This window comes from Natator depressus, chromosome 1 (assembly GCF_965152275.1).
Source record: "Natator depressus isolate rNatDep1 chromosome 1, rNatDep2.hap1, whole genome shotgun sequence".
NCBI lineage: Eukaryota > Metazoa > Chordata > Testudines > Cheloniidae > Natator > Natator depressus.
The window spans coordinates 229396799-229418401 of NC_134234.1; the positions used below are offsets into that span (position 1 = coordinate 229396799).

Consider the following 21603-nt stretch of genomic DNA (forward strand, 5'->3'; position numbering starts at 1 on the left):
ACCCTTGGGAAGGAAAAGTCAAATGCACAAAGCCAAAATGGAGAATAACTGGCTAAGCAGTAATAATGCTGAAAAGGAGCTGGATGTTATAGTGGATTAGAAATTGAATAGGAGTCAGTGTGATGCAGTTGCAAAAAAGGCAAATATTCTAGGCTGTTAACTGGGGTGTTCATGTAAGACAAGGGAGGTAATTGCCCCACTCTACTTGGCACTGGTGAGGCCTCAACAGGTGTATTGTGTTCATTTCCAGGCACCACAATTTAGGAAAGATGGGGACAGACTGAAGAGTCCAGAGGAGAGCAACAAAAATGATTAAAAAGTTTAAGAAAAACCTGACCTATTAGGAAACATTCAAAGACTGGACATATTTAGTCTTGGGGTGGGTGGAGGAAGGGATGAGAGAAAGAACCTGATAATATATTTGAAGGCTTAAGGGCTGTTATGAAGACAACTGATCAATTGTTCGCCATGTCCTCTCAGGGAATGACAAGTAGTAATGGGCTTAATCTGCAGCTAGGAATATTTAGGTTAGCTATTAGGAAAAAAAACCTTGTAACTACAAGGATAGGTAAGCACGGAACAGGCTTCCAAGAGAGGTGGTGGAATCCCCATCACTGCAGGTTTTTAAGAACAGGTTATACAGACACCTGTCAGGATCGGTCTAGGTATACCTGGTCCTACCTCTGCACAGCCAGCTGGACTCGAAGACCTATTTAGGTTCCTTCCAGCCCCATATTTCTATGGATTAAAATGTACTGTCAGGCCACTTGCTCGCTCCCTCCCTCCCTCCTTCCAATCTCATCCATTGCTAACCTCCAGCAGCTTCAGCCCATTCATGATCTCCTTTTTCAAGTTTTCTTCAGCCAAATCTCGGGACCTTTCTTCAAGCCTCACTCGCTTATCCAAGGTGAACAAGTCACATTTAAAGCCCAGAGACAATCTGAGAAACTCTGCCTGTCATAGGGGGGGAAAAAAATCATGACATAGTACTGAATAGATCAGGCAACACAGAAGTAAGAGTTATCTGAGAGAATCAATAGCTAGTGCTAATGATTCCACGAATGGCAGGAGGAGGAGTTGTAGGAGACATCACCAGTTCTGAACCTTCCCCAACATCACCAGTTCTGAAACTTCCCCAACATTTTCAACTCTACCCATATCTAGTGATAGGCAATTAGTTTACCAACAGAATAGCTACTCTCTCGCTCTACACATCCCCATCAGTTCATCCTGTTGGGAAAGGCAACATTAAACAATTCTGCCTGGCAACATGAACAGTACTGTTAGCACATTCTGTTGGGCTGAAGCTTGTGTCTAGGCCAGAACTCTCATTCCCCCACAAAACGACACCAGTGGAGAAAATTCAAACCCAAAAGTTTATATAATGACAAGAGAGTCATCATTTTTATAGCCTTCCTCTTCTCCCCCCTTTTCCTGCACGGCTTGTGAGTATCTTTTGATAAACAGATTTCAGCTTCATCCTCTGAAAGGATCTCCCTTCACTGCCGGCACACAGCGGGCTTTAATTGGACATGGAAGTCCAGTAACACCCCTGGCATGGATTTTACCTAAATCAAGGATTTCATTACTTGAAGGGGAGGCAGAAAGTCAATTTTAAAACCTCTCAGAACACTGAAAAATGATTTACCTGAATTTCAGAAAGAAAGGACCATTAGAAAGAATTCTACTGGCTGAAATATTTCAGGATACAAGTAGTCAAGACTCACCTCCATCTCCTTCTCATTAGGAGAAACACTGTGGGAGGAAAACGAATAACCACATAAGAAGAGCATAGTGCGAAGTAAACGCAAATGGGCATCAGATTACATGAGATACATACTTGTCATTTTGTTTGGTTTTGGTCATGTTAAGGCCAGTCATAGTGGGAGAAGAATTCCCTGATAATTAAAGAGACAACACACAAAATTTTAGTTGTTAGGTTGAGGAATAAACTCCCCTTAAAAAGAGGAGTTTATGAAAGACTTAACAAGTTCAGTCACAAGAGGGAAAAACTTGATTAAGACTCCTTGGGTTGAACTATTGTCTGGTAGTAGCAGCAGCAGCAGCGTGCATTAGAACTAGGTTAAAAGTCAGCAAGGCAGCTCATTAGTGTTACCTTTCAATGGCCAAGACCCCAAAAAGAGTCAGTCCTTGTTTGATTAGTTTGTGGCTTTAACCACAGAAGTCCAGATCCAGATCTGAATTTGCAGTAGTTGGATCTTCGGTTTTGGTCCCCACTACAACCTCCTCCCCACAACTTCAAGATAAGCATTAGAGAAGCCACCCCAAACTCACTATTAACAGTTCAATAAGGATCAGCACATGGGCAGGGACAGCCAAGGCTAAAGGTGAGGCACTTCTAAAAAGGGAAAGCCAGCTTGGATTCAGTAGAAACTGACACCCAGCTTTCAGATTCTTACACTGCCCAAACCTTTGATGGGGTTGAAAGAAGTTGCTTTATATCCCTGTTGGAGTAGGGGATGCAAGTATCATAGTTTGCATTAGGATATCATTGGGTGTAGTAAAAGCTTGGCCTGTTTGGACACCCCTAAAGAGTGTCCAAGGGAAAATACAGCTGGATTAGACCAGTGCTGGTAGGAGGTGGATGAAGAGCATGTCTTTGTAGGATAGCATTTTGTTCCTCTCCATTTTAATACCTAATGACAAACACTTTAATGTTTACACAACATAAAATTGACAAAGCTGCTTCCCTCTCCAAAGCCAGACTAGAATAAGCACATCATACAAGGTAAAAGATTCTTCTGTAGCGGTCAGCTGTTTACATGAACAATAATACTAGGTCTGTGTGTTGGCAACTGCTTATACCCCGTGGTAGGAACCTGGAACATTTCTGTCACCATGGTATCAGAATTGACCATCATTCCCGTGATCTGCTCAGTGGTTCATCAGCTCTTTACACCCCGTTGAAAACTACAGACAACGTTTGCTTTCAGTATGAGAAAGTGTGTCCTTGTCAGAGAGGGTTTTATGTTGCATTATATGCACATTTAAGAGTTTTCCCATCATAGTTAAGCATTAAGATAGTCTGTTCCAAGTACAAGCAATAGTTCGGTTGTACAGCAAACACAAAGAAATTAGGAATAAGAATATTCAAGTATTCTGAGGTTTAAGACCAATGTGTTTTACTGGACACTAACCAAGCATGCGCTGTAATGTGTTAAGTGATGTGAATTTCAACGAGGACCATTTACCTTTTCTACCAGAAACTGTAGCAGACACTTGTTCACTCTGCTCTTTAATAGCTTCCCATTCCCCATCTGTATCCTAAAAATGGTTTGAGAGAGTAATTATACAAACTTGCCACAAATACTTGACAATAAGATCAGCTATGATGGAGGTACTCTAGTCCTACAGTGGGTTTGTGTGAACTAATCAGGTACTTTATACTGCTGCTACCACCACGTATGGAAACTAGATCTTGAATGGGTTGGAAGGCTTCCACTCCCTAAATCAGTTGGGTCTTCCTCAGAGAAGGCTCAAGTTACCTTGCAAACAACTCATCAAGTGACACTATCTAGAACTTAAGCAGTCAGATTACTATGCTGAAATATGAGATAGAGAGAATTTAAAGTAGCCCAAGACAGGCAGGGGAAAAAAAAAAAAAAACACACCACAACCCACCACCAAGCCTATCCCATTTGGCCTGAACCCATGAGGGGAATCACTGGACCAGATCCTCAGCTCGTGTAAATCAGCATAGCTCCTTTGGCATCCAATTGACACTAGCCAAGGAACTGGTAGTGCAGTCTCTGGGAGGGGAGTCCAATCCACAGCAGTGTTTACCCCTTTCATCCTTAGAAGGTTTTCCTAGTGTGGGATTTTTCAGACATACCAAGCAATCTGTCACTTCAGCATTCCCTGGCCTTCTCTTACAGCTAAAGGCAATGGGTTGCACATGTCAGCATTCCTAAAACTTTAGCAGTCTAGTCGAGCTCTTACCAGATCTAGCTTTAGTTCTTTTTCAGGTGTCGTTTTGTGATTTTCCATGCTAGGGCAAAATTCACTTTTAGTCGTTAGATCAGTACCTGAAGAGAGATATTCCAGAAAGTGGATGTAAAGATTTCAAAGATGAACAAATGTTACCTATTAACTAGATTTCTAAAGCAGAAACCACCAGTGCTCTCATAAAACCCTCCATAGTAATTACCAGAAGAAAATGCAAAAAAGAAAGAGGCCTTTGAAAGCCAGCAGCACAGAGTGCTGTAGAAAGCGGAGACAGCAATGCTATGGCACATTTATTGACTCAAAGCATCACAAGACAAAGGAGTACAGCTTTATATTGATCAGTCATGCTGGTTGCAGCTGCTGCAAGTTTGCAAGACAGTTTCTATATATTCAATTTTCCAAAACAATTGCTTTGGGCTGAAGTTTTCTATGCTTTGACTATTTGAATTTTCGGGGGACAGGAGGGAAGTTAAATTAAAAAAAATAAAATAAAAAAGTCAGCTTAGAGTTATAAGAAATATTTCTGATCTCACATGAAGAGGCTAAAGGAGGTTTGGAAGTGGTGCTCTGCTTAGCATTATGGAGTGTGTGGGAGCGAGTACAACAGATGTAATTCAGTTACCATCACTTAGATGCTTGAATGTACCTCCATGTTCTGCTCCCTGCGCTAGGTCTTTATTTGAAAAGCTAGAATAATGTGCAGTAGACGCTTTGGTGTCTAAAGTGAGCTGTGGTACACAGTACAGGTAGTTATTCAGCTGCAAGAATGCAGAAGTTCAACAACTAGAGCAGATTATTAAACTCCAAAGGGTTGTGAGCTCCAGATCAAAGAGTAACAAACCGCTCAACTCCAGTCTAAGAAGCACACATCATTTTAAGTGCCACAACCGATCACCTCTGGTTTTTAGGAGGTTATATGCTCCACTGGAGAGGCTGCTGAATTTTTAAACATTCAAAAGAAGCAGCATACAGGAAGCTAGACCTAATGCAATGTTAAGTTTGCACAGCCAAGCACTCAGAAGGTTAGGTAATTCCAAGAGTTCACTTCTCCTGCAATGGCAACTCTGGCTACAAAGAATCTTTTTAAAAAAATTAACAAAACACGAGTCTATATTAGTACAAACCAAAGAAACAGGATGTGCAACACGGTCAATAGTGTGATCGAGAACTTAGCTTCTAGAATTTTCTCTTTTACAGACTTTACACTGAATTAACACTAGTAAACAAACAAAAAAAAGTCAGCCCTACAAAGCCTACCTTATTCTTTCAAAAAGCAATAGACGTTATGGTTGGCACTACTGAAAGCAACAGTAGAGATCCACCAATAACCTCCTGCCTCTATTTGTATTAGAAAGACATTCTGTACAAGTATAGTGATGTCTTAGATAGAAGTGGAGTGCTGACAGTTTAGCACAACTTGGAAGATACAGGACAACTGGATATTGAGATTTCAAACTAGCACTTGTAGGATCTAAGCCATGGGCAGAGCTCTGCCATCCTACCCCATGCTGGCTCTGTGCTTAAGATTGTGTGCTTCCACCCAGCAAGTCATTGATGAGCCAAGTGAAATATCTCCAGCAATGCTACTTTCTGAAGCCAGGCTGGTCTGGTTTTCCAAGAAAAAGTTTATGAAAGTAAATTAGAAAGGAAGATTACTAGTGAAGAAACAAATACCTTAAATCTGGGGTCTAAAATTAGACACTTCAGAACCCAGCCCAAAGGAAGATGAATGTTCAGAAAAAGAAGGACATCTCTGGGGTTTATTACTAAATTAGCATATTCTGGAAGTGCGTTCCAAATCGATATTTAAAACAAAGTGTTCTCTGCTATTCTGTGCAGTGCACTCTAAGTCAGCTTTTATACTCTGTATATGTATGATTTTCTTTAATTTAGGCTTGTGTGCACTCAAGGAGAAAAGTAGGGCCATTTGTTTTACTAAGGGAAGGAAATACATTCAGAAACAGAGATGAGACTAGTGTTGCTTGACATCTTAATGTGAGCTCACACTTTTCTACTTCCATATGTTTTAACAGAGCTGGTCAAATGATTAAAGATTTTGAAAAAAAGTGCATTGGGGGGGGAAGTGTCTGAACTCTTCCCTCACTCTCTCTCCACCCCCACCTCCCCACAATGTTTTGGGCCGCTCAGGTTTGACATAGCTCGACTGAGGTTTCCTCATTTCCCTTCAACGGATCAACTGGCACAGTACTTTAGAATTTTCTTCATTTGTTTATATTTTCAGAAGAGCTGAATTAAATGTAATGCTTATGAGAGGTGCCCGATTGCCAGCCCTGGCAAGAGAGGAATCAGCTTTACCAACTCATTCTGCATGCCCCTTTTTGCAGGGTCTTAAACCCTAATCCTGCAATGGCTCCTGCCAAGGCAAAGCCCTATACTTGTGCAGAGTCCCAGTGAAATCTGGAAGCAGTTGCAGACCAAAAAGTTATTATTCTGAACATAATGTAGCCTTAAAATTTGTGCAAAGCTCTCTTACTCAACTTCCTCACTTCAAAAAGATATGTTGGAAGCAAGCAGTTTCCCTATCACATGATTAATCTTCAGAGCAGCTACAATACCTGGTACATTATCATTCAGATCCTTCTCTTTATTTTTCTTCATTGCTATACAGGTTGATGTGTCTTCATCTTTTGCCCATGAAGCCTCAGAAAATTGTGTCTCCATGGTGAGCAATTCTAGAATAGGAAGCAATAGAAGGCAGAGCCATTACTGGTAAGAAGCTGCATATGCTCAAGGGCATGTTATTCAGACCTCAGACAAAATTCACTGTGCTTCCACTTTAAGAACTTACCAGTTGCTTTCGCGCTCTCCAAAGAAGATGCGATAGCTCCTTCTCGGGAAGGTGTTGAATGGTCACTGCCAAGACAGGAAAACACTCAGACATTCATGATCTGATCGGTCTGGTTAATTTAAGAATTAAATGTATCCAGAGAGACTGACCTGGGCAAGACTGGCGTATCCGATGTTAAAGGCAAAGCATCACTCTCCTTAACAGAAGGAATGTTAGGGTTTTAGCGCGGATACTTGTAATAGGACATCACTTCGTGTGTAAAGCAAGTGTATAATACTGGTCAGGTCCCAGCCTTAAACAATTCCTTTAGATGTAGCTAGATCTGGTTGAAATAGGCTCGTTTCAGTAGAGAGCGGGTTATTTAAAAAAGCTGACCCGCATCCCCTGCCCACTTTTTTCAGCCATCTCTAGAGGTATAGGGTATGGTTTAATACCGGGGTGGGGGGGGGGGATAATTATGGGTTTTGTAGAAGTAGTAATTTGGGGGGGGGGAAATCTGTTCACATCTATATTTTCGTTCCAAAAAGCTGTACTCCTGACCTTTACGCCAAAGAGCGTCACGCTTTAAAACCAAAAAGTGTGTTGTTTCAAAGAAATGTCACTCCGCTAGATTTCCTCCCCCACTTTAAACTGGGCAGAGACTGTGAGGCAAGTCTTAAAGAGAGAAGTGACAATTTAACAAAGCCACTTGGCTTTTCCTGACATTTGTTCCCCCCACCACTTTCAAAGCCGTGCTGCATGGCTCGCCAAGAGGATATTGGGACATACTCCCTTCCAGAGATTCAGAAAACAACACTAGACAAAGCTCTGAAGCTGCATCAGTGTTGCTTCTAAGAGACAATGCGCATAAAGCATTTTGCTTGGGTTAAATTCTGTCCTGTTTAAGAGATGAACATTTACATTCACGTCTCCGTGTTTGATTCCTACTGATAGCAACATTGTACCACACCCACCAGATCTTATGGCAGAAAGGCACTGGTTTTTTCATACTAGCTTAATGGTCATAATTTTCTTTCACCATTAAGGGCCAAATTCTTTTCTCCATTCAATTTGTTGCACCTGAGTAACTGAAATCTGGCCCCAAATCTGTAGCACTTTGTTGATACACAAACTGCCTTTTAAAAAGCTTTAACTTTGAATCCAGTGTGTATTTTACATTTTATTGTCAATTCCTTGGACCACCACCACAAAGCAAACACACTTGGAGTTACTGTAGTTTAGTTCTAAGATTTTGGTTTTGAATCCCAGTTGTCAGTAGTTAATTTGGAATTTTAGGAGGTTTGCATGGCTTTTGTGGCCACTCCTCTCAGTGTGTCTAGGGAGAGGATTTGCTTTAATGTGCATGTGACAAAGACTAGTAATGCTATTGTATTGTATTTCCATGTCACTCTGGTTAACATTATGCTTTCCACCAGACTCATTTTAGAATAGTACATATACAACAGGCTGTCTTGTACAGAGTGGTTAGCTCGGTGTGTGTGGGGGGGACAGAAGCTCTTACAATTAAAATTGTAAGTATCTTGGAGAATAGCTAAATAAATAGCTTTTGTGTTCCTTTACCATCCTGTACCAGCAAAGAGCTAGATATTAAGAGGATCTATAGTGTACAAAAGATATTTGGAACATAGATTTCTGAGGGAAAAATTTAACTCCCCTTGAAGTGAATGAGAGACCAGCCCACTTATTCAAGGGGAAAATTCCACCCCCGTACAATATAGAAAAATCCTGTTACTATAGCATAGAAATAATGAACATTAAATGAAGGTCAAGGAGAAGTTTAATGAGCTCCCCCATGGAGGACATGCTGACTAAGAACCTGAGCAGATATTTAAAAACACAAATGGGGGGGGGGGAAGAGGGTAGGAAGGAAAGTAATCAAAGCACAGAGATAGGATGGAGTTTCTCAGAGAGATGTGCAGTATTGGTAACCTTCTCAAATTTGACGTTACAAAATTGAGCATGTTCAGAAAGATCTAGATGTAGGGATCTAGAAGTGAAGTGAGAAAAATATCTTTATTTATGAACTTTCTTTCTACAGAAAAAGCCTCCGTAAGCTTTTACCATAGAAACTTGCCATACAGCCAATAATGTTCTGAAGGGACAAGTGATTATGGACCTCTTGATGCTTAGGTCCCCAACCTTGGCCCTGTTTTTTAGAGGATGCAAGCTCAGCTGTTTCCGAAAAAAGTGAGACCCCTTTCAAAATGTTTTTAGTTGGGCAACCAAAAACTGAGTAATTTTTTTTTAAAGCCCCACCAGACAGCAGTAGTGTGTATCTTAGTCAGTTTCCTTTCTTCCCCCCACCCCCAACATTAGTGTAAGGATCAGTGAATAGAGTTCAGCTTGGTCAGCTGGATGTTTCCTCATGCAAATCTCTGCTATTTATATTCTTATTTGAATTCTCTCTTGGGCTTAAGGAAGCTACAGTGTTTTATTTTGCTCTAGGGGCAGTATACTGGAACGGAAACAAAAAGATTCAAGGGGGTTTATAATTAGTACTACCTCAAAATCAAGAGGGACTGACCAAAGCAAGAGACACCCCCAGGTATAATGCAGGAATAAATTCAAGCTTTCAGTGACTTTGTTACAAACCAAAGGAAAACTGAAAACCGTTCTATACTTTTCATCCACACTTAGTTCTTTTCCTAGACTTTAAAGTATTAAGAATGGTTGAAACTTTTGGATCACAAAGGAAGGATTTCAAAAAAAGCCCACAATGTGGCTTTACTATCACACCTATCAGTGTAGGCCAGAGGTACCTGCCTTTAATAGGTTTAACAAAATCATGATACAGTTACCACCTGCTGTATGCAATATATCAGTCAGTCATTCTAGCGAAGCAAGGAAAGGATTTGCAATAGAGCCCAAACCAGCTCTGTTTACAAGTGTGACAAATGCATGATCTCCTTATAATATAGATATCCCTCTATCCTCTAGGCCTACTTCTTGTAAGGAAATATTTGAGAGGGTTTGCTGTTTCACTGTCCTCCAGTCTGTGTTGTAGCAGTCTTCTGGTGAAGTACTCCTTGCATAAAAGTTTACAGACTCCCAAATGAACCAATATACATTTCTTTGGTGATGCGCTGGAAAGCTAGTGTTCAGTTCTAAGCCCCCAGCATAGAAAGATTCGTTTGACTCACACAAGAGCTAGAGATTTAAAGCAGCCTCAAATCCCTACTCTGTCTATGCTTTGACAACACACACACACACACACAGTAATATAAGCATGGAGTTACTTACATTCTGAAGGACTCACTATAATCAACACACCTGCAGGTAACCCCAGTCTGATAAAATGCTACAGAGACACTCTTCCTATTAAACATGGACATTCAAATTTTGTCCTGCGTCATAATTTTTAGACCAGATATGGGATACCGCCCATTTGCCTTTCCTTCGGTTCAGACTTGGAATCTTGTCCCAGGGAAGAAAGAAGGATTATGACTGCTTCACAAAGGGATTCCAACAGAAATGCAGAGGAACCCTGCCCAGAGCTAAAAAGTGTAATTTTGGGTATAAACTGCAATTACAGAACTATACAAATATGGAGTGTGTTATGTTGCTTTAAATGTACACAACTGTGCTGGTCACAAGTGCTGTGTTGACAGCTGTGTGGAACAAAGCCCTCCAGCCAGCCAAAGCAGCAGCACAATATGGGCAGTAGCAGTGCAAGCAAGGGCTTCCTCACCTAGCCCCCACACCACTCAACCAACATAGCTCAACCCCAAGATCGCACTAACGGGGTAGGAGTCACTGAGTAGCTGTGTCATTTTCTCCACCAAGAGTGGGTAAGGACTATTGCAGATGGCTGGGCCACCCCACAGTGGGCAGGTCTGAAGTTACTATTTCGCTATTAGTCTAGATTAGGTTGCACTTTTTTTTTTCCTACCGCTGCATCAAATGAAAGTGGCATTGTGTTAGTCGGACAGGCCAGATGCAAATCTCGCTCAAGTCCGGGGTTTGAAATCCTGATCCCATTGACACAGCACATTTCCAATTAACATCACAATTAGAAAGTGTATGGTGCTGACTAGAACAGAAAGTAACATTGGCAACCAGCAATCAAGGGGAAAACCAAGGGTTTACTCAAGTGTTTATCAGCCTGTTGTAACCTGTCACTTTCTGTGGGACCGAGGACCATTTATTTGGCCTTTTTCCTCAGCCTTCAGTGCTGAGTAGGCAGACACACTATCCCACTGAAATCTAGATGCAAAGCTGAACTGCACTATATTGGGTAAAGTATCAATCACCTTGTTTTTCTTAAGCAAAGATGAATTTTTGGACGATCATAGTCATAACTTAGCAGTTTTCGCAGAAGGAAGTATACAAAAAGACAATCAAATGGGATTATTAAAATGTAAAGATGCCTGCTGGGTTTGTGTGTGTTTTTTTTTGGTCTCCCTCCGCCCGCCATATTGTTGGGAATGGATATCATTCATGCTTTACCAAGAGAGGAGTCCCTTGTTACTGAAAAATGAACATGAGTTTTAAGATTTGTACATGGAATAAAGAGGACTCTGAGCTAGAGTATGGGATTTAAATACTCCTAAACTTTGATCTGGATTCAAACATCACAGGTCAAGTACATTTCTGGAATGTTTTATTCCAATCGCAGTTGTTAAAAGAGATATACCAACTGAGACGGTCTCCCAATAGCCTGCATAAAGAAAGGGAATTCAGCAGAAGTCCCCTGACTTACCAACGGAGCAATGCTGATTTACCCAAATTGAAAAATCTGGCCCCTCATTTCTATTTTAAAGTCAGTGCATTATTGCTAGTAAATGGCTACCAAATTCAAAAGGCAAGACTGCTGAAATTAAAGACAGTACTAACCTCAGCAAATAGGGAGTCCATTGTAGTAGGGGAGGCAACAAAATCTGCGTCAGTCTGGTTACCAACAGAGCGTATCTCCCACCTGGCAGCACAAATTTTATTTGCATATTGCAACAAGATCACATTTGGATGTTTTCCTTACATTAATATTAATTACACAGAAACAAGAGTTGAAGTTCACCACGGTATCTTTGTGGAGATTGCGGCCAATCCCCAACCACGGCAGACACATCATTAAACAAAACAAATCTAATGAAAAAGGACACTGACAGATAGAGAGTAACAGAGGAGTCACAGGAGTTGCCGAGACTTGCAGTCACCTGTTTGCAATGCAAAGTTCTGCTTCCTCAGCAAGAGCCCAACCACTTCTTTTAAAAATCGGTGTCCAAAAAGGGAGAAATCAGAGATAGCCTTCAGAGGGGGAAAAATGTTATACCGCAACGGCTACAAACGCTCTGGTGCTTTGATGAACCTGAACGTCATCACTTTCTAGGCACAGTTCGGAAGGGTGGTCTCATGGATAGCACATTAGCCTGGGAGCTCCAGACCCTGATTTTCAGTTCAAGCTCAGCCCTTAGTCTATCCTGCGTCTGTTTCCCCCACCTGTAGAATGGGAATACCACCTCCATGGCTCACAGGGGCATTGTAAGAATAACCTTTATTAATGAACGTGAGGCACTCTGGTTCTACAGTGATAAGGGACATACAGATACCATGATAGCCAGTGATAGCATTATTTGCTCACTAATTCAGAATATAGCATCTCATTCTCTTGCAGTGACGCTGTAGTATTAAACAAGACCAGATTCTTAACGATAGCAGAAACTATACTAAAACAGCTAGAGAGCGGCCATCTTCAGTTCCCTTCAAGAGTCTGTGGTAACGCTACTTGTCCAGTCCCCCTTTCCCCCCGACCCCAGCCCAAACATGGCTTTGCCCTCTTACCTGTGTGCCTCCAGTGTCACGTCCAAAGTAGACCCATTTTTCAGATCCTCTCTTTCAAATATAGAGCGAGCTCTGGTTTCTGCACATGTGAGATCACAGCTTGTGCACACTCTTGGATTCAGCTGTAGGATTTCCAAGGCCAGAGCATCTGTTAAAGATACAGACATGAAATAATGAGAAGGGTGTCAACATAAAAAGTTACTAGTCAGACAGCTGGGTAGATTTGGTCCTTTCCTATCAACAGATATATCCACGCCCTCAGACACAATAAACCTGACTATAAATTTGCCCTGTTTCATTCGTTTGCTACTTTCATAGGTTATTAGTAAAGGTTCAGGGAGCAGTAGAGAAGTATAAGCAGACTACAGGTGGATGGACATAAATAAGCAGAGTCCATTTTTAAGGGGAGCATGACCAACAGTCCAGGGTTGGCCAGTGATCATTGACACACTCGCATTTCAGCAGTGGTGACCATTTGCCACACTGCAACGCTAGCAGCTAGTCTCTACCTCACACAAAACTTTCAGATTTGACAACTATATATGGCATTTTGAACTGAAGCAGTGGTGTCACGGGGAGATGGGAGGATGGTAATGTGTGGGAGGCAAAGCAACAGCACTTACTGTAGAAAGTAACATTGTACATTGCAGTGGAAATAAAACCTTGGTTAGAGCAACCCTGGGCTCCCATACAACAGGGACCAGTAGGGAAAGGGAGGAATTGCAGATACTGCATAAAACGACATCTCTGCAGAGTCAGCATACAGTGGCATTATGGGAAGGTGGTGACTGATTGGCTAGATGGAAGCTTACTGACCCACATCTATGCCATGACATGGCCTGGACTCTCTGATACAAGCTAAAGCTTGGGATAAATGAAGCAGGCAAAATTGGGATGTTAAAAGCTCAGTTTTTGATGTCTGTCATAAACAACATAAGCTAAACCGCCTCATCATTAGTGCTGGAGACTGATGGTACAGCCATTTGTTTTGCACAAGAAAAAAAAACTCTTCAGTTGCCATTTCCAGTTGTTTGTGAGATGGCTCATGAATTCAGCTAGTCTTTAGATACAGCCAGGCAAATGCATCTCAGATAATTCATGGGCATCGTTTATACCAATTAAAGCCAATAGCAAATTTTCACCATAGTGAGTCAGGACAGATTTATACTGAGGTGCAGGCAACAGAGACTTATGGCAAAGAATATCTGTGCTTGATAAAAGATTAGAACAATTTCCATTGTTGTTCATCCTTTGCTATTTTAGATTTAGCACCATGTTACATTAGACAGTTTTAGGTCATCCCCCAACTACTTCTGCGCTTCAAAAGATCAGGATACAAAAGAAGGCAAAAAACCATAAAAGAGTAGCCAGCAGATCTTACCTAGCAGAGGTGTAGAATACCAGCATGAGTATCTCAAAGAGGGTGCCTGGGGAAGTCCAGTGCTCCGACCTGCTTCTTGGCCCCCAAATCTTTTGAAGGAGCAAAGGTGCTAATTGGAGAAGGGAAAGTTTATGGCAGGTTATTATTCATCAGGTTACTTACAGTAGCATCTAAGACCAGCCAAGAATGTTCCCATTGTGCTAGGCACTGTAGAGACAGAATGCTAAGCAATCCCCACCCTGAAGAGCTTACAGTCTAATTGACAAGCCCCACATGGGGTGGGAGAAGGGGTACAATACACAAGCAGCATGGACAATGCGACAGTGGCAGACATATTAGTGCCATCATTTTTTTCCAGTAGTGGGTTTAGTTCAGCAGGGATAAGCTAATTAGAAAGTGAAGTAAAAGGAAGGGGACACTGAAGGAGGAGGTGAGCGGGGCAGAATAGGGCAGAAAGAGGGTGAGAGGGGCAGGCATGGAATGAAGCTGAGCTGAAAAGAGGGTGAGAGCAAAAAACAAACCAGTCAAAGGGCAGAGAAAGTCCAGTGAAGACTGAGTGTGTCTGCTTTGGCAGCATCTCCAATGGCTCCTACAGGCTCTCCTCTGCAGTTCCCCTTCCCCTCCCACCAACAGACCCAGTCCCCATGGGGTGGGGGGGGTGGAAGAGAGGAGGAGTACCACCTGCGTCCTAGTTCCCCCTCAATTGTATACGCTAACCGTTGTTCAAATGAGGCCTTTTACTGCCGAAAACAAATCAAATAATGAGTATTGGAAAGGATTTACCCAGCAGTAGCCATTCACCCACATGTGGGGGGAAAGGTGTTATTTTTACATGGTTCTGAAACAAATGAAGTGTCTGTATTTTAATGATGAATGTATGTCTTCGAGCTTCAAAAACTCTAGTCCGAGTTTCCACTGAGTCTTCAGCTTCTAGTCCTTCTGAGAAGGGTCACCTATGTCTTAGAACAGTAACTTTTCAAAAAAAGCAACAGAAGATTATCTTCTGCTACATGTGTTTTACAGAAGCCGAAGGCAGGGACAGTCAATGGAAGATACACACCAAAAAAGTTTAACTTTGCAAAAATAACCAAACCAACCCCCTCAAAAAAAACAAACAACTTTGCAGAGAGACGTCTATCAAGGAGATCTGGATTTCAAAATTTCTCAGGCACAAAATGTTTACAGAGTGACAATATAAAGCAAGGCATAAAAAGAAAAAAGATGAGCCAAGAATAGGATAGCATTTATTCATTGTAAATTCTTGAAGGCTACTCTTAAAGCTGTTTAAAAAAAAAAGTTACCAATTTTTGGCACAGTTCTGGTAGAATCAATGTTTTCCCCTCCCCCGTGTGACAGGGAAAAAAAGTATAGGACCAACAAGAGTGGTCAGAATTTCTCACTATCTTCTCTTTTACCATTTCTTGGTTTAAGCTAGACAGTGGACTGTAGTCACTAGACTCCCCATCTATGCAACTCTATTGTAATAGGAAGATCGTTAGGGCAACTGGACAGGGAGAGAAAAGTATATGCTATTACTGCTTGTAGAAGCCATACTGTCGGTTGGATTAATATCCTTCTATTGGAGGGATTCTTACAGTTACGCAATCAGAATACTACCCAATTTAACCAATTCTGCTTCTGTTTAATCTTTGCAGAAGCTTAATTTTACTCATGCAAAATTATCTGTAACTTGACTCAGTTACCTATGTGCGTAAGCTTATGCACATGTGGATGCGTTTGCAGGATTGGGGCCTCAAGTAAAGCATTTATCTTTTTTAAAGTCTTTGGAGGGAGCACAACTTTGTCAAAATAAAGCCTGATCTATTAATACCTGAGTAAATAAGGTTATAGTAATAGGGCTGGTTGGGAATGGAAAATGTTTTGGCATTGGAAAATGCCTATTTGTTGAAAGTGTCTCCTGGATGTATTGATTTTGACCAATTTCTGTTTACAAAAAAAGTGAACACGAAGCATTTTGATAACATTAAAGAAAGTTCCATTGCCACATTTTCATAATGAAATATTTTGATTTTTTATTAAAATGTTAAGTGAAAGTCAGACTGGGTGCATGAAATTTAGAAATGTTTTTTTCAGATCCAGAACAGAGGGAAGGGATTTTGAACTCAGGATTTCCCCACAAAACAGAAAATGTTGTCCTTGCCCGACTGTTTATATAAAGTAGTGCATTTACCTTCCCTATTGCCATTGCTGGAACACTGGTGTTCTTTGCTACCAAGCTGCCACAGAGTTGTCACAAAACGAAGGGACATTATTAAATTTCCCTCAGACTAAGTTGGATGGAAATTGTAAAGATGAAGTGTTGCTGCTGCAATATAAACCCTTTCCTATTATCCTCTTCCTTTTACCAGCCACACAGTCAGTGCTCCCATTTGCCTGCATTCCCTCCTGTTTTTTAAACTGGCCTTCAGAACAGCAAAGATGCACATTGTTCAGTGTGTGGCAGTCAAACATGCACAGATTTTAAACAGGGGAGATATGAAGGTAACATTCTTTTAAGCACATGACCACTACCAGTTGTTGACCATGAGTGCCGAACAACATGCTCCGTGTGGAACCATGCAGGGACAGTATCTGGCCCAGGGCGCGTGAGGAGGGGAATCTGAGGGCTACATGCGGATCTGCCTGCACAGCTCCCTTCATCCAGTACGTTTACACAAATTAAACACTAGGAAAAAAAAGTAGCATAGTTGTTAGAAAAATGGCCCTCAGATTGGACTTCAGACAAATTGTAGATGGACATTCACCCTGGTGTCCTCTGTGCCATGAAATGCTCTCCTCCACCACCAGGTGAGATAATAGATTTCATACCTGACACAGCAATCCACAAAGTTGCCCCTTAAACAGTTTCTCTCTCAGCGTGTTAACAGTGGCTATGAAGAGACATTTACATAATCACTGAACGTTAAAATTATAAAGAACCATTTTAGGTGCTCTTAGGGTTCCTTTTAACCTTGTTTTTGCCCATCATGGATGGAGTTAAATTTTAACCATCATGAAAATTGCAGGTACAAATAGCTGTATTCCTAAGATTTTAAAAACAGATGCATATGAGAGACCATATTCCACTGTGGGGGAGATACTGAAAACATCCTAGGCATTGCTCTAATTTTCTTTTCCTTATTTAAATACAGAAAGGGATGTGTTTTGTATCAGAGTGTCACTGTTTTTAGAATACAACAGCACTCTGAATAACAGCTCTAAACACGGTGTCATAGGCCACCAGGTTTGGGCCTGTGATTCCAGATCATATTTGAGATTTTCCCCCCCCCCATGACATAGCATTTTGTTGGTTTTATTTTAGTTTCCCGTATTGCACACAGAGGCCAGAAAGTGTTCTTAAGAGCATGGAGAGTCCTTTGGTTCACTGCCTACAGCGCCTAGTGCAATAGCCCCACCCCCTGCACTCCCAAACACTAGTGCAATACAAACAGAAATTAACTGTATTCTGCTTTGTGCATCATTGCAATAATACTTCGGCAGTGGAAACTTGCTTAATTGCCTCTTGTTCCTCTTCCACAGGTTAGGATCCAGCTCTCAGTAGCGGTATTAGCGCTGTCAGCACTAACTGCTCTAGCAATTAAATGTTATGTTAAGGTACCAGAGACTCTAAACATAGGGTCAGTTCTGCCACCCTTACTCAGACCAAGTAGTACCTTCCTCAGCAAATTCCACTGATTTTTAATACTGTATTGGTAGCATTGCTAGCAGCAGAATTACTGGTGGAGTAGTTTACTCCACGTGAGCAGAGGTGTCAAACTGGCCTTAGGGAAGAAAGCAGAAGTGATTGACCACACAAAGGGAGTATGTGTGAAGTGGTACCATTTTTAGCATCAATTCTATGTCCATACCATTGTTGAGAATGGTCTTTAGAGAGTTCCGTGTTCAACAAGAGACTCCCAAATTTTAAGACAGACTCTTCAAAGTCAGTGTAGATCCACTGGCTTCGTCTACATTGGCTGGGGAGATACCCCTCTGTTTTTAAAATGGGATTTTTTTGGTGTTTGTTTTGTTCTTAGGAGTTACACTCCTGCCAGAGCCTACCAAGGAAAAGAACACACCAATTTCCATTTTTACGCCTCTTCCTTGCGGCTATCGTCATAACTAAAGGGCGAATGTGCAAATGCAGTGTGCGTGCACACATGCTAAGTCAGGTAAAATGCTCACTTGAATACGAAGGAATATACCTGCAATCTGTAAAACCATCTTGGGGAAGTTTCTGCAATACCAGGGCGTAATATTCTTAAGGGACCAGTTTCAGCCAAGTGCTTAGGAGCATGTCTCTGCCTCAGCTCAGCATAATCTTCCCAGAGTGTGTTCTGGTTTCAAAACTGGTAAATCATTTACAATGTATCCCTGCCGCAAGCTTTTTCTTTAGAGTACATTTCCCCCATGGCAGCATGGCTCATATGTACCTGGAGCCAGACCCTCAGCTGGGGCAAGCCACCAGAGCTCCATTGATTCTACAGGAACAGAGACTTTACATATCAAAGCTTTCTGGGTTATCGCTATTAAGAAGGGGCAAATACCAGGTAAATGTATGAAGTCTCAGAAGTTTAGGAAAGAGCTTCATTTATATTTTAAAAGGAATGACACAAAGTGACATCTGCCAAAATGCGGCAGCCTCTAGGTGAAACAGTTTAAGACTGCAGTGCAATCCCATACAGAAAGGATGGGCAACGTTGGATAGAGTATCTACAGCATAGGAAGTTGAGGTAGCAGGGCAAGAGGATTAAACTCCCAACACTAAGGTGGTTCCTTAGGCACAAGAACAGCATCTGCAGCTACACTGCTCCTTAACACTTAGTCCTGACTCAGAGGGAAAAGCGCCACCTACTGAGTCACCAACCCCAGGTCTTGGGGACCCTGGAATTTTGGTTGGAAGTTTCTCTTTGAAAGGCCAACGGCTCTGGACCTTGCTGAGCTCAAGTCCTGTTTGGATCATCGCACAAGGAGGAACGACTGAAGCATTCTTGAAGGAAACTGAACTTCCACAGACTGAAGTAACACAAAGGTCACCATCTAGCGTGACTACATTTGATTCTTCCACTATCTGACTGCAGCTTAACACTTGCCAGTGCTATAAGTGAATACTACAAGAGTACTTACTTTTCTGCTCTTTATCTTTTTCCTGAAGTGTCTGGCAAGAGCTCATTAAAGCCGTATTCATAGCCTGAAGGGCTCTCTGCTCAGAAATGGCTTCCTCTAACACACTTCGCAAATATGTGGCTTCTTCCCAGGCAGAATGAAGCACCCCATCTCGATCCGTAACCTGAGCACAGAATAGAAAGAGATCACAGCCCTGGCTGGCACAAAAAAGGTCTCTACTGTTCATGCAAATGAAACTGAAATACATCTGTTCTCTCAGGAAGTGATAAGCCCCGACTGAACTTCTGCATTTTTACATTTGGGTGGACTGCGTATGGGAGCTATTTCTGAGTTTTGTTTTTTTAAGCCACCACAAATATGCAAAATTGTCTCTTTCATCAGCAGGCTGTTGACGCCACCTCCTCTGCTTTTACTTCCTCTGCAAGTCACAGTTTTGCGGTGTGGCTGTTCATTCCAACAAAGCCTAGTTTCCTATTTGCTAGCAGAGGCATATAAAGCATCGCTTTTTGGTGCGTGGAACAGCAAGTCACTCCCCTACCTGTTTGCTGGCGTCCTCCAACTGTTTGGTAGCTTCTTGGAGCTGCAAGCCGAGAACATCTGCCTGACTGACAGCTTCTTCTTTCAACTGTTTGACAGCTTCTAGCTCGTGTTGTCTGCAGGGGGCAAGAGTGCAGGACACAAGCTGTCCCTGACCGTTCAGAAAAAGATGCCTAGAAAGTGTGATACCCAGTCACTAAGAGAGGGACCACATGCTATTAAAAAGCTTTAATATAGTTTAACTTCCCAAACAGAAACAAGGGGTTTAGAGATTAACCCACCAAGTAAACAAGGCTGTTTGTACTCATCTGGCAGATCAGAAGAAGTGTAGGTTTTCAGCAGGCTCCTAGCCACCCAAAGCTGTGCAACTGCTATGCAAGTCCTGTCTAGATGAATTCCAACGTGGAAAAGGAGTACGCGTTTACTGCACCAGTACCAAATATTTTAAAAAGGTATTTTAAAAAACGTATCATAGACTGTCTATTTGGCTATTTTAGGGAAAAGTGGTAAGAGGATCCAAAGTCAAGAGCATTTGTAAAAATAGCAGAAGTTGAGCCTGCAGGCAGAGTTAATGATCACTACAGTTATGCAGCTTTGATTTGTCACTTGGTGCTGTAAAGGGTGCATCAGTGAGACTTAAGTGACAACTACTGATGGAATGTCAGCACCACACAAGTCCCTGTGACAGAAAGTGGCCGTTCAGGGACCCTTAGGCTTATTTCGCATTGCAGAACAGGGGGGCTGTATCTAAGCCGACCTTGTTCGGAACGTCTTCCCTCTGTTACAGCGCCACTGGTGGCATTACCAGCCACCCTTTTTATCAGAGAGAGCGTCCCGAGCTGGGCACTCCACCAGCAGCTGGCCTACACTAGCGCTACACCAATGGTGGGAGATTCAGAAAGACACAGGAATAGATCAGGCCAGGAGAACACTATGCTTGCTCAGCACCCGCAAACATATGAACTCCAAGCCCTGAGAGATTAAGTGGTGTACCCAAATATGAGTGCGTAGTAGGGGGCACATTGTACATGCCAATTCTCCTTGTATGTATGTTGCATTACACTAGACATTTTACACCCACCCCTGAATAGACAGGCCAGGCATATTCTTTTCCAGAGGATTTGTGCATGTGTAGGGAACAGGTTAGACAAACTCATCTGGGTGGGAAACTTGAACAGCTGCTTTCCTGAAAGCCTGATGTGAGTTCACAGTTGTGTGCCCTTTGCTGCTGTATTTATACATCACTGTTTAAACCCACGTGGCTATTACAAATAAGGAGGATAGGAGTGTTCTTTCCTAGCCTACGTTTACCCATTTCTCCTAGAAGAAAATAATCCATTTGGAGTCCAAATTTTCCTCGACTACTAGTAAATCAAGGCAGTGTGCCACCCTGAGCTAGAAATGGGTCAGTCTGGTATAGCAGACCATTTCCAATAAGTAAGGATGTCGACAAGCCCATGTTTGACAGACCATCAACTTCATACACAGCCAACAGTTCTGCTTATTTAGTGGCTGCACCTGCAGAACACGCAGCTTTTCAACTGTTTAGTCTGTGGTCTGCCTGGTGTTTGAGAAGAGTCTCTACAATGATGCATTCTTACTTGGTACACAAAGGATAACTCCATGTAGGATAAAACACCTTTAAAACAGATCTGCTCACAAAAGGAGCATGCGATGGGTTTTCAATTTTAAGCAGTCTCGTTCAGAGTTCCAAGTCTCATTTACACGGGGGGGAGGAGGAGAGAATTAGATGTACCTGGAAGAGAGCTCTTTCCTGAAGTGAAGCTGCTCTGTTTTTATTCTCCTCAGATTGCCTGCCATTCTAACATACTCTTTATCGAAGGACTCTCTGTGTTCTTCTAAGAGATGGAGCTTTTTAATCCAGTGATTTATCTTCTCTTCTAGCACTTGCTTGAGGTCCTATTAGTTTTTAAAAGTTAAAAATGCCACGTGGTTATAACAGTGTAGCATAAGGTTTACTTAACATGCCACTTAGAACTGTACA

At 42.0% G+C, this 21603-nt stretch overlaps 1 protein-coding gene across 1 annotated transcript in view; it reads right to left on the minus strand.

The window, feature by feature from the left end:
- Positions 1 to 21603, minus strand: part of IRAG2 (inositol 1,4,5-triphosphate receptor associated 2) — a 64802-nt gene that overhangs the window by 7030 nt on the left and 36169 nt on the right. Inside the window, exons 17-31 of the mRNA XM_074937393.1 lie at positions 21355 to 21518; positions 19600 to 19714; positions 19062 to 19224; positions 16764 to 16825; positions 13935 to 14043; positions 12554 to 12701; positions 11609 to 11690; positions 6925 to 6971; positions 6776 to 6840; positions 6543 to 6659; positions 3961 to 4046; positions 3213 to 3285; positions 1841 to 1898; positions 1728 to 1755; positions 814 to 954 (exon numbers count right to left, since the gene is read on the minus strand). Coding sequence (XP_074793494.1) covers positions 814 to 954; positions 1728 to 1755; positions 1841 to 1898; positions 3213 to 3285; positions 3961 to 4046; positions 6543 to 6659; positions 6776 to 6840; positions 6925 to 6971; positions 11609 to 11690; positions 12554 to 12701; positions 13935 to 14043; positions 16764 to 16825; positions 19062 to 19224; positions 19600 to 19714; positions 21355 to 21518 — 1458 coding nt within the window. The remainder of the gene's footprint in view (positions 1 to 813; positions 955 to 1727; positions 1756 to 1840; positions 1899 to 3212; positions 3286 to 3960; positions 4047 to 6542; positions 6660 to 6775; positions 6841 to 6924; positions 6972 to 11608; positions 11691 to 12553; positions 12702 to 13934; positions 14044 to 16763; positions 16826 to 19061; positions 19225 to 19599; positions 19715 to 21354; positions 21519 to 21603) is intronic.